The sequence below is a fragment of the Durio zibethinus genome, chromosome 19, assembly GCF_047325235.1.
Source record: "Durio zibethinus cultivar Kanyao isolate XHJ-2024 chromosome 19, ASM4732523v1, whole genome shotgun sequence".
Taxonomy (NCBI): Eukaryota; Viridiplantae; Streptophyta; class Magnoliopsida; order Malvales; family Malvaceae; genus Durio; species Durio zibethinus.
Window position 1 is genome coordinate 19,250,401 of NC_143180.1, and position 12,274 is coordinate 19,262,674.

General features: G+C 30.0%; 2 protein-coding genes across 3 annotated transcripts; one reads left to right on the plus strand and one right to left on the minus strand.

Annotated features, from left to right (window-relative positions):
- The first annotated feature begins 3,360 nt into the window (after positions 1–3,360).
- On the plus strand, positions 3,361–5,178 carry LOC111309946 (peptidyl-prolyl cis-trans isomerase CYP22-like). 2 transcript variants are annotated; one of them, XM_089748784.1, is made up of 6 exons: positions 3,361–3,655; positions 3,745–3,829; positions 3,924–4,052; positions 4,411–4,733; positions 4,808–4,865; positions 4,975–5,178. In XM_089748784.1, exons 4-6 carry the CDS (start codon positions 4,624–4,626, stop codon positions 5,083–5,085), a joined length of 279 nt encoding a protein of 92 aa, XP_089604910.1. In that variant the 5' UTR covers positions 3,361–3,655; positions 3,745–3,829; positions 3,924–4,052; positions 4,411–4,623; the 3' UTR covers positions 5,086–5,178. The 2 variants fall into 2 exon arrangements, 1 of the variants encoding a protein (XP_089604910.1); XR_016330459.1 differs by having other exon boundaries at positions 3,363–3,655; positions 4,411–4,442; positions 4,536–5,178.
- A 141-nt stretch (positions 5,179–5,319) lies between these two features.
- LOC111309948 (uncharacterized) lies at positions 5,320–9,911 on the minus strand. Its single transcript, XM_089748783.1, has 4 exons — positions 8,511–9,911; positions 7,644–8,294; positions 6,564–7,502; positions 5,320–6,151 (listed from the first exon to the last, which is right to left on the minus strand). Exons 1-4 carry the CDS (start codon positions 9,706–9,708, stop codon positions 5,784–5,786), a joined length of 3,156 nt encoding a protein of 1,051 aa, XP_089604909.1. The 5' UTR covers positions 9,709–9,911; the 3' UTR covers positions 5,320–5,783.
- Positions 9,912–12,274: the final 2,363 nt, after the last annotated feature.

A 12,274-nucleotide genomic window follows, 5' to 3' on the forward strand; every position in this document is an offset into this window, starting at 1 on the left:
GATGATTTTGATAGTAAGAAATCTACTTCAGGGTATTTGTTTACTTTTACAGAAGGAGCTGTGTCTTGATAGTCTAAGTTACAAAAGTGTGTTGCTTTGTCAACTACAAAGGTTGAGTATATTGCAGCAACCAAAGCAGATAAAGAAATATTTTGGATGAAACGTTTTCTTCTTGAATTGGGTTTAAATCAGAAAGAGTATGTGATATTTTATGATAGCTAGAGTACTTTAGATTTGAGTAAAAATGCCATGTACCATGCTAGAACAAAGCATAATGATGTTAGATATCATTAGTTATGTTCAGTGATTGAAGAACAACATATGCTGTTGAAGAAAGTTCATACTGATAAAAATATAATAGATATGTTGACTAAGACACTTCCTAAGGAAAAGCTTGAGCTTTGTAGTAACTTAGCTAGAATGAGTTCATTGGCCAAGATAAGTTCCAAATGAAACTGCTATGGTGATGAATCTCCTCTTAATGGGGCTGGAGGGGGAGATTGTTAAAAAAATAGGGTACAACCCCATGTAATTGGTTTTAGACTAAGTAAAGGCCATGGGCCTTGGTCTTTCTTTTTACACAGAGCCCTAGCTACTTAATAAAAAGAGGTGGGGTTGTTTTAAGGAGGTGTCGAAAACCAAGAAGAGAAAGTAAAAAAGCCAAAAAAAGCAGAAAGAAAAAGGAGAAGGGAGAGTTGGTTGAACAGAAGTCGATTTGTGGTTCGATTGAGCTGAAACTTTATCAGTAAGTTTATGATTTGGAGTTTTACATTCTGAACAATGAAGATCAGGTTTGAAGCTCTCTAAAAACAAATCCAAGGTGTATTTGTTAAGTCACCTATTTTGTGAGATTTCTCTAATTGTCTCTCTAGTTGTTGATTAGCTCTACTTTTAGTTGGAGAAGAACTTTGTATATCCATTATTTGATAGTGGATATTTTTTGGTGGTCCGTGATTTTTTCCTCTACATTGGAGGATTTTTCACATAAATCTTGATGTGCTTTATTTTTTTTGTATTTTTTATTATTGATTGTTGTCTATTGTTGTGGGTCTATTGCAATATATTACTTATGTATTATTGTGATTATTGCTTCAAGCGCAATACAAATAATATTAAACAATAAAAAATTTATTTTGTTTTATATAATAAAATTAAAATATATAAATTTATAATTTATATAAAAAAGACTCGGCATTTATTACAAAATATTTGAATTATATATGTATTAATTATTGATCTTTTCTTTAAAATATATCAATTTTGGATTTTTTATTAATAAATGATTAGATTATTTTTAATAAAAAATTTTATGAACTTCATTTAAAAAATTTTATCTACATCTTACTCACGGTGCATTACCACATAAATCATGCATGTGAAAAGAAAAAGGCCAATATTCTTCTTCCTCCGGTAGACAGAAATGCAAGAAAGTAATAATTTTAGGATATCATTTTATACATCAGCTATAATTTTATATATTGATAATAAAAATTTTAAAATTTAAAACAAGATTAGGGAGTTGACAGGAATTGATTTAGTTTTAATAATTAAGTTTTAATTTAATAAATATATCTTAGTGAAATATTTGTCAACACTTTAATTCTACTATCAATATGTAGAATAATTTTTGATATTAAGTATTTGCACAAAAAATGAATTTAGTTTGTTAATAATTATGTGGGGTGGAATTATACTTTTAGTTCTAATTGTCATGGATCAATCATTAACAATCTTAAGTTCAAAAAAATTATTTTTAATTAAGTACAAAATTTAAAATAATTCAAATATTAAATCAATATTTCAGATTTTCTTAAATAGATTCAAGTACAAGAAAATTTGATGGCTAAATTAGATTACTTCATGTTTAAATTTTAAAAATTTAAGTCATTTTATCGATTCAATATTATATAAAAGAGTTAAAATTCTACAAGGATTTACACTAAAAACATACTTTTACATCTTCCAATTAAAGATGTCATATTACTTTTGTTTTTCACTTTTATAACAGATTACTTCACTCTCAATCACTTTTTAAATTTTTTAACATTATTTGATCACTTTTAATATTATTAAATAATTTTTAATATTACTAATTTAATATAATTAACATTTAATTTTTATATTAAATTATTACTTTTTATTTATTTATTTTTATTAATTAATAATTTTAATCAATAATAAGGGTAAAATGATCTTTTAAATTTATCCCATCCATATTCTTTGAACTAATCAAACAATCAATATTAATTCCTCATCTATTCCATTATAATGAACCAAACTTGGCAATGATATTGTATTATATTTCTTCTATTTTCTAGTCTCACATAGTATATCGATTTGATTTCTTCTCTATTCCATTCAATGAACCAAAAGTACCATGAGTTTTTAAATTATTGGCAAATCATAACTTGAGATATGAACTAAGTGTTTGAAAATCATATGCATACCAATTATGATGTTCACAACAAATAGATTTTTTTTTTTTGATTTGATTTTTTATGTTTATATTTTCACTGCGTGCTATGTACATTCATGTATGTTTGTAAGACAAATATGGTCTGCAAATAAACATTTGAGCAATTATTGAACAATTCTATAAAATTGCCCTTTAAAAGCATAAAAAATTCTAAATTCATCAATAATATATATTTTAAAATTTTGAATAACTTTTAGATGATTAACTTTAGATGAGTATCTTATAAATAAATTTTGGTCAGATAGATGAACAGTACATGACAATAATTTACGATAAATAGCACTCTTTTGTTTGTTTTTCTATTTTTTATTTTTCTTTTTTTTTGTTAATATTTTATATTTAATAAATATTTTTTTATAAGTTTTATATTTTAAAAGTGAAGCCCACTTTACGTCATTTTATTTTGTTTTTTGTTTTTCTTTTTCAAAATTTTAAAATTATTTTTGTGAAAGTTATTTAATATTAAAGGAATGCCACGTATATGCTCTTTTATTATTTATTATTTTGATATATTTAATAAATATTTTTTAAAATTTTAAATTTATTTTGTCTCGCCAACTTGTTACTAAATATATACCAAATGTCAAGTTATTTTTCTTATTTTTATTTTTTCATTTTTTATTTATGGTATTTATTTTTTTATTGGATGAATTTTATGAAAAAATGTGATTAATTAAGGTATCTACTTTGATTTTTTATCTTTCATCTTTTTATTTTTTTAATTAGATAAATTTTATAAAAAAATATAAAATCAATAAAAATGATAAAATAAAAAAATTTTAGTGGATTTTTTTCTAATACGAGTGATCAATCCTACAAAATTATGATTAAGGGGAAAATAAAAATATTCAAAATTTACCAACCACGTTAATATTTATCCAATCAAAAGAGCATTTCAACATTTTGAAGCCAAAACTTATTTACCAGAGAACAAACTGGTAAAGATAAACAAAATCTCGACAGCGCTGCTGGAGTGACGAAGGCTGCAAAATGTGAGAGCAAAAAATAGAGGCGTACGGTGGCGATGGCGTCTTGTGGAGGAGTGGAGTGGCACGTTAGGCCACCGTATCCCAAAAACCCAATCTTCTTTTTCAATTTAACAATCGGTTCCTTCCCCGCCGGTCGTATCAAAGTGGAACTCTTCGCTGATATTTCTCCTAAAACCGCCGATAATTTCAGGTCCTGCCACTTCGTTTTTGTCCTTATTCTGTCATTATTTTTCACTTTTATAATTTCTATTTTAATTTTGATTTTTCCCCATCTGGCAGGCAGCTATGCACTGGCGAATACAGGTTTCTATTTTAATTTTGATTTTTTCCCATTTGGCAGGCAGCTATGCACTGGCGAATACAGGTTTTCTTCTTTTTTTTTTCTTCAAAATTTTAGTTATCTGCATCTGCATGATTAATTGCTACTTACCCATTTTATTAATTGGATTGAATATCAGGAAAGCAGAGTAGCTGAAAGTTGAGTTCTTTTATGCTGTAAAACAGAGTTTGTTGGTGCCATCATTGTCGTGATCCAAGTAGTTAGCTATATTTTCACTTTTGTGTAAATATTGCATTTATAAAGGAAGGTATAGAAATCACCGTCTTCTTTAACTAAAACTTTGCATGTTGTTTTCATTTGGAAGTGATTGAGAAAAATTAAAAGTGGCAGCTTCATGGGAAAGGATTTTGTTTGAATATCTTGATAATCCTGCTGAGTGCCTTAAGTTTCATAGCCCCTCCCTCCAGTTGCTGATGTTCTCTACCTGCCCTTTTTTTTGTTGATAAACTTGGTGTAAAGTGCACCCTTCCCTCCACCAAGCCTTTTTCCATAACTTTCACACTGGAGGGAGACAGAAGAAAAACAAAAAATACGGTAGAGGTACTAGGAGTGTATAAGTTCAATGAAATTTCCTAAATCATACTCTTTTATCTTTTCCATTGCAGGCAAAAGTGGACCAAACACCAATGGGTGTCAGGTATCTCTCTCTCTCTCCCTTACATGAATACCCTTGAACAAGCACATGCAATTGCATGATTGTTAAAAAACACCGATGTCCTTTCATGCACAGCATGAGTAATAATCAAGTGTCTCCTCAAATTAAAAGAACACAAGGTGGTAGATGTTGCTATTTGTACCAAATATGCTAGAGGTATTCTATGGCTGCAAACTCTCAGCTAGGTGAATTGAGATTTGATGGAAGCGCGGTTGTTGCAAATGCTTCTAGCGTTCTCGTGTTTCACTTGGATAAGATTTCTGAAATATCTTGGTAAAACTTTTATCATCTTGTTTACTTGTTATAAACTTTACAGCTACATTGATTTTGGTGTTTATTGACTGCAGTTTTTTTATCGCATGTGCAACATGCGAGTGGCTTGATAATAAGCATGTTGTGTTTGGGGTATGTTCTTTAACCTTCTTGTGTCAAATACATCCAGATGTCCCCATCTTTTTAAAACTGAAATGCATTCTTAGAAATTGCGAGAATTATTTTGTCCATGGTCATGTAGAGGGTCCCTGGAGATAGTCTTCTTGTAGTTCGGAAGTTGGAGAATGTGGCTATTGGACCAAACAACAGGCCAAAACTACCATGCATTATAGCTGAGTGTTGGGAAATGTAAAACTTGATATCATTAAACCATATACAGAAGACTAACCAAAAACGTTGCTGTAACCATTTTAGAGTTAATTTCCTCTAGATTTGTTGAAATTCATACAGTGTTTTTCCCCTATGGCTCAAAATACTTGATTATCAAGATGTTAGGATTGGAATGTTGACAATGTTCACTTTATAATGCTAAATGCTTGATTGGAATGAGATCATTAAACAGGAAACGCAGATGGTTGAAAGAACTAAATTGGGCCACTGAATTATTGAACCACTTGAAAATTAAGGTGGACAACTCCATTGATCTTTACGGCTAGCCTAGGATATTGGTTTAACTGTTGTTTGATAATTAAGTTTTCATAACTGGGATTTTATAGTGATGGTCAATAAAAAAGGCAAACCAAAAAAAAAACAGTGATACAACATGATTGACATGCATGGAGGATAAAAACAGTTTGGATCTCAATAATACAACCAACCTTTCAAACCTTCTATTATTTCTAATTTAGGGTTTCTCACACATTCTAAAAGAGGCTTCTCCCATGGTGAAACCTTGAAAAGTCTCTTATGAAAACTGGAAGCTAAGGACATTAATAAACAGATCTTGATACAATAAAAATGCTTATTAAAAGTCCAAGACACTTCTCAAGCACACCTACACTTAAAATTGCTGAAAATATAAAATGGGTAGCACCTCGTACACCAACACCCTTAATAACAAAACAATTCTGCCAAGGTTATCATCGAGAAAGGCTTGGACGTTGGAAACTGTTGACTGGAAAGAGCTTGAGAAACTTGTCGCATTGTTGGGCGAAATTGTGGATTGATATGCAAGCATGCAAATGCTAGCTTTGCAGCAGAGACCACATTGTTTGCAACTTGGTCTAATGGAGCTGAGAGACGTTGGTCTATGACATCCTTCAATAAAATCTGTTGCCAGTTTGGTAGCGACGATGATGACGATGATGATAAACTTGAAATAAGATCACCAGGGTGCTTTCCCATCAGTATTTCCATAGTTACTACACCGAAACTGTAGATGTCGCATTTTTCGTTGACTTCCATTGTATAAGCCAACTCTATAAAAAAAGATTTTATTAATCTAATCTTGTTCGTGAGATTCAAAAGTAACACTTAATCAATAAAAGCTTCCAACATAAAAAAAAAATGCTATGCCTACATTAATTTGGATACGTAATCAGTTAAATTTAACTTGGAATAATAGTATTTCAATACTACAGACAATCTTGCTTTTTATGTTTTTTTTTTTTCTTAACAAAAAGGTCAAAGCTTTAGGAAAATAGAGTAAGGGAAATTTGCAACTGATGGAAATCGAACACCAACCTTGTAGGAATCCGTCTCCTAAGAGAGATGAGTGAATCATTTGAGCTACGTGCATATGTTTATTTGGTAGATACTTTTGCATTTTGAAGTAGAAAATAATTTGGCAATAAATTATAAAGCTGAAATTGAGACTAATTAACTACGTACCTGGAGCAACATACCCAAAGGTGCCTGCAAATGAGGTCCAATTGGATGAATCAGGCTTGAGAAGCCTAGCTGTGCCAAAGTCGGAGACATGAGCTTCATAATCCGAATTTAAAAGAACATTGTTGCTGGAAATGTCCCGATGAATAATTGGTGGTGAGAAGTCATGGTGCATGTAAGACAAAGCATTGGCTAACCCTTTCACGACATTTATCCTCTTGTTCCAGTCTAATTCCATTGCTCTTTCCTCAAGACTCAAAACCATTCTTAGACTTCCCCTTTCCACAAACTCATAAACCAAAAAGGAGTGCTCAGAATTCGAACAAAACCCATAGAACTTCACAATGTTTCGATGCCTCATGTTTGCCAAAGCACAAATTTCACTTTCAAAAGCTTTCAGGTTGATTAACATTCGATCTTCGGATTGGTGAAGTTTCTTCACAGCAACCACTCGACCTGTTGGCAGCACAACTTTGTAAACATTTCCATATCCTCCTGATCCAATGCAATAGCTGGAGCTGAAATCTTCTGTAGCTTCAATGATGCTTTCATAGAGTATTTCTCCATCGTATCCCCATATTGCGAAAATATCTTGGGATTGTTCCTCCCTTGACTTAAATTTTCTCTTCCAAATCTTCCGAAAAAGAAAGAAAAAGCCTCCAACTGAAATGAATAATAGAACTGGAGTACCCAAAACAGGCAGCACAATTAAAATCACAAGTCTATTCTTTCTTTTCTTTTGGGCTTTGTTAGTAATGGTAGGGAAACCATCACAGGGTATTAGACCTGTTGCATTGCCACAAAGCCCTTTGTTGTCTCTTAAGGCATCAAATGGAGCATTCCGAAAAGCATTTTTGTCAGGTAAAGGGCCTTCCAATTGATTGTTGGATATATCCACAACTGTCAAGCTCCGCCAATCATCAGAAGCCGATGGGATGGAACCAGAAAGCATATTATGAGAAAGATTCAACAGTTCTAATTTTTGTAGAATCCCAAGTGGCCTTGGTATCTCTCCAATTAGCAGATTATGACTTAAATCAAGTGTTTCAAGGGCATATATACTGCTTATTGTTGAAGGAGTACTTTCATTGATTTGGTTTCTGCTTAGGTTTAATTCCCTTAGATTGAAGCACTCTCCAAGTTGATCAGGAATGGATCCACTCAGATTGTTTGATGCTAGATTTAGACGCTTCAAATCTGACAACATTCCAATCTCTACTGGAATTTTTCCAGAAAGTTTGTTTCCATTCAGGAAAAGATCTAGCAATGATGTCAATCTTCCTAATTCCTTCGGAATATCACCATGTAGATTATTTAAGGAGAGATCAATTGTATGTAATTGAGATGCCTGTCCTAACTCAGCAGGTATCTCCCCAGAAATGTTATTGTTGTAGATTTTTAGGCTTGTTAGATTAGGACATCGCCCCCAATTGGGAGAAAGTTCACCGTAAAACTTGTTGTCGCTTAATTCAACATAAACCAAGTTAGGATATATGCCAAAAGCTTCTGATAAATTCCCTGTAAGCTGGTTTCCTTGAAGCCTAAGTCTGACTAAACTTGTGCAATTTCTCAAACTTGATGCAATTTGGCCCGTTAAATTGCTGTTTTGTGCTATTAGATGAGACAATAAGCCATTACGGCATACATTATCAGGCAATTGACCTGTCAGATGGTTATCACCCAATTGTAATGCTTCCAATCGAGTAAGATTGTTAATTGTGGGAGGAATAGGACCTGATAAATGATTATCAAAAAGAGATAATTCTCTAAGCCTCGTCAAATTTCCCACAGAAGTAGGGATTGAACCAGAGAAATTGTTCGTGTATAATGAAAGCACCATGAGAGATTTAAGCATTCCTACCTCTCGAGGAATTGGGCCAAAAAGCATATTGCTGAACAAATGAAGCCGAGTGAGAGACTTAAGCAATCCTATTTCTTGCGGAATTGAACCAGAAAGTATATTGTTGCCCAATTGAAGTTCGGTGAGAGATTGAAGCATTCCAATCTCTCGAGGTATTGAACCAGAAAGCATATTATTATCCAGGTAAAGACTAAATAAGTCGGTCAAGTTTCCTATAGAAGCAGCAGGGATGACACCAGTGAGACTATTACGTTGCAACTGCAACGTTTTAAGAGATCGAAGCAATCCTATTTCATTGGGGATGGAACCAGAGAGGTCATTACGATAAAGATAAAGCCACTCCAAGTTACTTAAATTTCCTATAGATGTTGGAATAGGACCATTTAGGCGGTTTCTTGAAAAATCAAGCATATAGAGTGACCTCAACCTTCCAACTTCTACTGGTATAGAGCCACTGAGACTATTGTTAACAAGGATAAGTCGAGATAATCTGTGTAAGTTTCCCATTGAAATAGGTATTGGACCAGTGAGATCGTTGTCATAAATGTGAAGGTGAACAAGTGAACTCATATTTCCTATTTGAGATGGAATATTTCCAGAGAAATGATTGAATGGCAACTCAAGGACGATGAGCATGGACAGGTTCCCAACTTCTTTAGGTATAGAACCACCTAGCCTATTGCCAGAAAGGACAAGCCAGGATAAGTTTTGCAAGCTTCCTATAGAAGTTGGAATTGAACCACTTAGATTGTTGTCTTCGAAATAAATTTCAGAAACTGAACTCAACCTTCCTATGGCTTCCGGAATGGAACCACTGATCTGATTTCTTGCTAAAGAGATATACTTGAGACTTCTCAATAAGAAAATCTCAGATGGCATATTCCCTGAGAAATCATTGTCTGACAATTCAAGGAAGGTGAGTTTTGAAAGATTGCCAATCTGTGAAGGAATTCCCCCATGAAATGAGTTATTATGAAGGTTAAGCCTCATCAGGTTAGGGAGGGAAAAGAAGTTGAGACTGTAAAGTGTACCTCTCAAACCGTAATCCGGAAGGCTGAGATTGGTGATGCTACCACCTTCGTCACAAGCTATTCCGATCCATCTGCTGCAAGGGCTGTCTCCAACCCACGAAGAAAGGAAACTCTTGCTTTCATTGCCAAGACTAGCTTTCCATCTCAAAAGGGCCTCTGTTTCAGTACCATTAGATGAAGCAAAGACATCGAAATGGTGAAGCAATACAAGGCTGAGAAAGAAGAGGAATTTCCAAAACATGAATGATGAAGCCATGCTTCAGATGTTTCGAAAGGGCTTTGCTACAATTCAAGTTCTGTGACTTGCATGCATGAACAGGTATTTATATATGCAAAGGAATTGTAAAGTTACAGAAATTTACACCTCAACATGGCAAGAAATTTACGGTAGGATCGTCTTGTACGTCTGATGGATGTTGAAGTTTAAGAATTTGAAATCCGGAAAGTGGACATTTTCTTCCATATTTATTCTAATCCGTCAATATTTTACTAGAACTTTCAATTTGCTTCAATTTGATTGATAGCTATTCACGATATGTTTGAGTCATTGAGGTGAAGTTTGTGAAATTTTTTTAATGATTTAATAAAAATTTTAATAAAAAATTTAAATAGATACATTGATAAAATTTAATATAAAAATCAATAATATGTAAAAAAATTATTAAAAAAATTATTTATAATTTAAATTTGATCAATACTTATTCAATGATAAAAATTTTATCAATATTTTTACTAAAAATATCTATTTAATAAATTAACAAAATTTATTAAATTTTTTTTTAAATTTGCATGTTTGATCTATGTGAAGAGATTTCAATTTATCAATTTAGATTTTTAATTTTATCTTTTATTTATTCATTTCTAATAAAAAACCTCACAAATTTCACTTATATACTTCATGTAAATCTTCCCTGCGGTCCATTGCTCACTTTAAAACTCTTCTTTGGAAAGTTTTTAGTTGACTTTCAATTGTTCGTTACATGTTAAATATTTTAGAGCTTATGCGTGGACTTGAAATTCTAATTCATTCAAAGTCCATATATTTCATTTCCATGTTCTCAAGTTTGAATTAACCATAATACACTCAAATAGATTTTACCAAGAAATATAGAATCTGACTTTCTGCAATTCCACAAGAACGAAAATCAAATTCATACATATCTATTCAACACCATAAGGAAATTAATATTTTTCTAAATTTAAATACTAATAAATACTTTTTGCTATTACTAGATTGCAACCCATATAATGCACAAAATAGTTTTATCTATCTGATATAAGTATAAACATATAAATTAGTTTTTTTTTTCAAAATTATATTCAAATTTTTTAAATTTATAACATATATAAAATTCATATATACTAGTTTGTTTAAAAAAAATAAGATTTTTGAAAAAAAGCAAGAAAAAATGTTATGTCTTCCCTTTGGACTATTTTATCTACAGTAATATTTATAAACCTGTAGGATTATGTCAAATGAAAATAAATTATGTCTTAAAAAGCAAAATATGTATATTATTGAATAATGAATTAAATAATAAAAAATATTAACATACTTTCACTTTTATAATTTTAATCAAATTGCTAAACAAAATATGAAAAATATTAAGAGATTTGTGAAAAAGAAAAAATAAATTGAAAAAATATTATTTTTCATAAGAATGAAATTGCAATAGTAATAAAATATATCTTGAAAAAAAAAAGTTGCAAACGAAAATAATAAATTATAATAGTAATAAAATATAGAAAATAGTTGCAAACTGAAAAATAAAAAATCGATTTAACAAATTGCATTTATAATCTTAAATTTGTAGAAAAACTATTGATAGGCAATTTAGATTGAATAGGTAATTTTTAAATTAATTTTTTTAAAATTTAAAAAGGATATAATAACTGAAAAAGATGAAATCAAATTTTTTATATATATTTAAAGTATAAATTTGAAAATTAAATTTGAGATTAATATAATACTTTTTGTGATTTTATCAATTTAAAGAATTAATATGAAAATTTGTTTTAATTTTTAACATCTTACATAAATTTTTGAAAAAAATAATTTTTATTGATTCAAAAAGGGTTGTTGAAAGATTTGAATAAATTTAATCTTTATAATTTTTAAACTTGTTGAAAGATTTTTATAATTAAATAATTTCTCAAATAAGGTTATTTGATAAACAACTAAAATTATTTATTATGAAGATAAAATCTATATTTCAAATTTTTAATTTTAAAAAACATATCTAGATTGATTTGATTTTCAATTATAATTTGAATAATTTTGTTATTTAAAAAATTTAGGATTATCTAATTTGTAATTAAAAAAAAAAAACTATCACACTCTTTTAAAAAGCTATCTTATGTGTTATTCAAAAAAAATTGTGCACATAAGCATCTCAAGTGTCCATGTAACAATTTTTATAAGGTGTTTATATATGTTATAATATAATATATATATATATATTATATTACAACGTGCAAGGTTATAAGATAAAAATTACTTATGTAGATGTCTAGGTAGATGATCTCTTTTAATGACATATAGGATAATTCTTATATTATTTTATTTATTAAATAAATTTTTAAATGAATTATTTAATTTAATATTTTGAATAATTATTTAACTTCAAAACAAAATCTATCTAAGATTGAAATTTTTGTATAAATTTTGAATTGAAATATATTAAATTATAATTTATTTTTTCTTTTTAAATTTAATCATAGTTCCAAATATATATACTTAATAAATTTTTATTTTTTGCCAAATAATTTTATTTTGCAATTAGAATTTGAAAACGAAAATAAAGAATATAAGGAAGACCATC